The sequence below is a fragment of the Myotis davidii genome, unplaced genomic scaffold (assembly GCF_000327345.1).
Source record: "Myotis davidii unplaced genomic scaffold, ASM32734v1 scaffold343, whole genome shotgun sequence".
Classification (NCBI taxonomy): domain Eukaryota; kingdom Metazoa; phylum Chordata; class Mammalia; order Chiroptera; family Vespertilionidae; genus Myotis; species Myotis davidii.
In genome coordinates, this window is record NW_006293809.1 from 127652 (window position 1) to 132463 (window position 4812).

The 4812-nt window shown below is 51.0% G+C and overlaps 1 protein-coding gene across 1 annotated transcript in view; it reads right to left on the reverse strand.

The window, feature by feature from the left end:
• The window catches only part of CASS4 (Cas scaffolding protein family member 4), a 39905-nt gene that overhangs the window by 16011 nt on the left and 19082 nt on the right, over positions 1-4812 (reverse strand). Inside the window, exon 2 of the mRNA XM_006767752.2 lies at positions 263-685. Coding sequence (XP_006767815.1) covers positions 263-685 — 423 coding nt within the window. The remainder of the gene's footprint in view (positions 1-262; positions 686-4812) is intronic.

The following is a 4812-nucleotide window of genomic DNA, read 5'->3' on the forward strand; positions in this document are numbered from 1 at the left end:
CCTCCCTTCCTCCCTTCCTCCCTTCCTTCCTTCCTTCCTTTTTTATTGTCTAAGGTTTTACATATGTTTCCTTTTCCCCCAATTGACCACCCCCCCATCCCTTCCCAGCCTGGGCAGCCCCCACTGCCCCGAGGTCTGTGTCCATTGGTTATGCTGATATGCATGCATACAAGTCCTTTGGTTGCTCTCTAACACCCCCTCCCCTACCATTTGTCTCTGGATCCATCTATGCCCTACCTCTTTCATTTGGGAATATGCTCACCTGTTTCGAAAAGCTTGGCATCTTTTCACAGACGATTCTGGCACTGGCAGGTGGGTCAGGGAATTCGTAGACTTGGACTGTGCGTGGCGGGGGCCCCGCCACCCAGCTCTTCATCGGCTCATACACAGGGCCTAGAGGTGGGGGGCGCAGCACGGTGGGCACCTGGTAGGCCTCCTTGGAGCTGGCGAGAGCTTCCTCCAGGGGTCTCAGGAAAGGGGGACAGGGACTGTCTGTGGGGGCCTCCGAGAGGATTTGGAGGCGGTTGGCAGGGGCCAGGCCTTGCTTCCCGTGGAGCAAACACCTCCACCAGCCCTCACTTTCCGGCACGTGTTGTTCTAGAATGGTCAGGATGTCTCCTTTGCAGAAAGCCAGCTCATCAGAGCAGTCCGGGTCATTGTTATAAAGTGCCCTGGCCAAGAGCGCCTGTGGGTGAGAAGGGAGAAAGAATTCATTGTTGTTACCGCTGCCATCCACCCTTGCACCGATACCGCTCACTCAGGCACGTTGGAGCCCTTCACAATTGCTATTTTATCTCCTTTCCTTGTCCCCAGAGGCTCCGGTCCCTGCTCTTTGCCGGATTCGTTCCTACTCATCCTTGGGGGCTCAGGTGACATGTCACATCCGCAGGGAAGTCTGACCTGCACCCTGAGACCAGGTCCAATCTCCCTAACATGCCCTCACGGCCCTGGCTTAATTTGTGACTATGACCCTGGCAGTTACATAGCTGAGTGACTTCCGCTGTGTGTCCTTGAGCAAATTGGCCACTCTCCTTGGGCCTCAGTTTCCTTGTCTGCAGAATGGGAATAACAGTAACTATCTTACCCTACGGTGTTCTTGTGAGAATTAAATGGGTTGATGTGTATAAAGCTCATTGAAGCGCAAGTACTTAGGAAGTGCGCAGTAAAGCTTGCCTGTTACTATCATAATTATTACATCGTTCTTTGTCTGGTTCTTGTTATTTTTTTCCTGAATTGGACTGGAAGTCCCATGTCTGCTGGGACCATATCTCGCTTATTTGCTGCTCTTGTCCCCAGAGGCAAGCCTGGACCGGTGCATAGGGAGAGGCTAAAAAAAGTTCATTAATGAATGGATGATGAAACTAGGACTCAGCGGGTTAGTGACTTGTCTGTGGTGACACAGCCAGGATGCAATCCAGTCTGTTTCCCCAATTCTCAGAGGCCTGATCTTTCCATAAGCTCCACACTCCTAACAAAATCAAAAAAATCACCTTGTTGCCGCAGCAGCGATGGCTAAGCTCCCTTCTCCTTAGAACTTTGTGCTGTAATTAAATGAAGGTAGTTTGTTTCTGTGGGGTTAATATAATCATTCCTTATATATCAATGCATGTTTATTATAGGAGAATTAGGATATATAGGTCCCAGCACACAGTAGGTGCTCGATGGCTACCTGGTGCGTTGATGGGTGGGTAAGGGTGAGTCATGTGATGCCCCAAAGTCAGGTCTTTGGAGTGAAAGTGACACATGGTACCAGATGACAGCTCTGATTGGGGGGTTGGGGCACCGCCCCCTGTCACACTCAAAGCAGGGTCGATAGGGAGGTTGCAGCGCCACCCAGTCACGCACAGAGCAGGGCCGATCAGGGGGTTGGGGCGCTGCCCCCTATCACGCACAGAGCAGGGCCCATCAAGGGCTGTGCCCTCTCGCAGTCTGGGACCCCTTGGGAGATAACGACCTGCTGGCTTAGGCCTGCTCCTGGGTGGCAGAGGGCAGGCCCACTCCCTAGGTGCAGCCCCTGGTTGGGCTCAGAGCAGGGCCGATTGGGGAGTTGGGGCGCCGCCCCCTGTCATGCACAGAGCAGGGAGATTGGGAGGTTGTGATGTCACCCTCAGTCACGCTCAGGGTAGGGCCAATTGGGGGGTTGGGGCACCGCCCCCTGTCACACTCAAGGCAGGGTCGATGGGGAGGTTGCGGTGCCCCCCCCTTTCATGCACAGAGCAGGGTCAATCAGGGGTTTGGGGAACTCCCCCTGTCACTCACAGAGCCGCAGGGCCCATCAGGGGGGTTTGGGCGCTGCCCCCTGTCACGCTGATCCCAGTGCTGGGAGGTATATTACCCTTTAACTAAATAGGGTAGAGGCCTGGTGCATGGGGGGGGCCAGCTGGTTTGCCCTGAAGGGTGTCCTGGATCAGGGTGGGGGTCCCCACTGGGGTGCCTGGCCAGCCTGGTTGAGGGGATGATGGCTGTTTGCAGCTGGTCACATACCCTTCAGGGTGGGGGTCCCAACTGGGGTGCCTGGCCAGTCTGGGTGAGGGTCTGAGGGCTGTTTTCAGGCTGGCGGGTGACAGAAGCTCCCAACCACTCCTTTTTTTCCTTTTTTAAAAAATTCTGGGCCACCTTTAGCTCTGAGGCTCTAGCTCTTAGGCCTCCGCTGCTGAAAGTAGGTATCTGGTTTGTTTCAGTTCTATAATCAAAACAATGTATAACTCCAGCTCTGACTCCAGCTCTGAGATCCCAGCTCGCTGAAAGCTGGTTTCTGGGTTGTTTTTTTTTAGCTTCTATATTTGTTAAAATGTTTCAAATTGCAGGCTCAGAGGCCTGCAAGGCAGGCGGGGAATGTTGGTTTCCTCTGTCACTGAAGCAAGCAAGCCTCATGTTCAGTTTAAGCTGCCTGGCTGCTGGCCGCCATCTTTGCTGGCAGTTAATTTGCATATCTCACTGATTAGCCAATGGGAAGTAGTGGTCGTATGCCAATTACCATGTTTCTCTTTTATTAGAGAAGGATTAGATAAGGATAATAAAAGCATAATAAGCTAATTAAACTGGATGTCCTTCTGGACGACCTTCCAGACAAAGCTGGGGCTGTGAGGGAAGCTCGGTTCCCAGGTGCCAGAGGGAAGCTGGTGCCAGCAGCCGGGGGAAGGAAGGCCTACTGTTGTCGCCTCTAGTATATAGATAACAGCAGTTGACCTCTTGTTTAAAAACCTTCAATTGCTTAGAACAAAACCTGAACTCCCCACCTGATTGCCCTGCCTGCCCCGCTATTCCTGTTAATTTCCCTCCAGCCACATTGCTTTCTTACTTTGCTCAGACACACTGATAAGCTTGTGTCCACCCCAGGACCTTTGTTCCTGCTACTCTTTCTGCCCAGAACTATTTCCTTCAGATCTTTGCATGACTAGCTCCTCCTCCCGATGTCAGCTCAGGAGTTGCCTCCTGCAGAGGCCATCCCTGACCACCACAAGGCTACATTCCTCCTCCCCATCCTCACGGGACTGAGAGCTGGTAATTCTCTAGGCTGGCAGTGTGGGATGAACAAGAAAAGAGCAGCAAACATTCATTGTCCTCTGTATGGACAACACATGGACACAATCGACAAGCCTCGGCAAAGGAACCTCCTAAGAATCACAATTGCCTCTGTATTTTTCAATAAGGTGTTAATTTGGAAACATTTGTATAAACATTTGAGATGAAAAATGATATATATTTATATTCTTATTCCCTGTGGACACACAGCTAGTTAGATCTGGGTACCACGGAAGAAACATTCTTAACCAATTTCCCCCCAAAAGGGCATTTCCTCCAAATGCCCACTTCATACAACAGCTGGGAGAGGAGAAAGGAAAATGAATAAACACGTGGAAGGCAGAAGGGGAGGGAGCTTAGGGAAACAAAGACAAAGAAGAGGCTCCCTGTTCTCATGGGGACGCTCACCTCCCCGGGGAGGCCTTCACACACCTGCCGGATGCAATGTGCTCACCTCTGCTGAATCAGCGATCAGCTCTGGGGGTAATGAGCTATACTTGGAGAATCCTGGGATCCATTCATCCACTCATTTACGCATTCATTCATTCATCAAGATCATACTGAGCAGCTACTCTGTACCCACTGCTGTGCTGGAGATATGGTGGTGAACAAAACGGTTCCTGATCTCACCCCAATGCCCATTCCAGTGGAGGACACTCACTCTAATAAAAAATAAATACACTGGCAAAGCAGAAATGCTGTGGATACAGTTCACCCTTGAACAATGCAGGGGTCAGGGTGCCCCCCCATTAAAATTCCACCATAACTTTTAACTCCCCCAAAACTTAACTACTAATAGCTACTGTTGAGCAGAAGAAGCGTTTCTGCTAACACAGTCAATGCACACATATATTTTTATTGTGTATATTATGCAGTGTTCTTATAACAAAGTAAGCTGCGGAAAAGAAACTGTGTTTGGGAAAACACTGGTCCATTATTCATTGAAAACAATCTGTACATAAGTGGATGCCAACTGTATAGGGCTTCTACTTCTCGTAAGAGCAATGAAGGAAAATACGAGAAGCTATGAGAAACTGTGGGTGCAGTTGGGAAGTGATGATGGGCGAGGGCTTAGGGAGAGTTACCTGGGAATGGGGCCATGGGAGTGGGAACTGGGGGTGAGTAGGAACTTGATCAAGGGTGGGAGAGAGAGGAAATGTGGGAGAGCGGAGTGAGTGTGAGTGTGTGTGAAGTGGGCCGTGGGGAGTTAAAGGAACTGAAAGATGAGCAGGCTGCTGCAGAGACGTTCACGGGGACCCGGGGCTCGATTTCTGTGTTGGCTGTTGT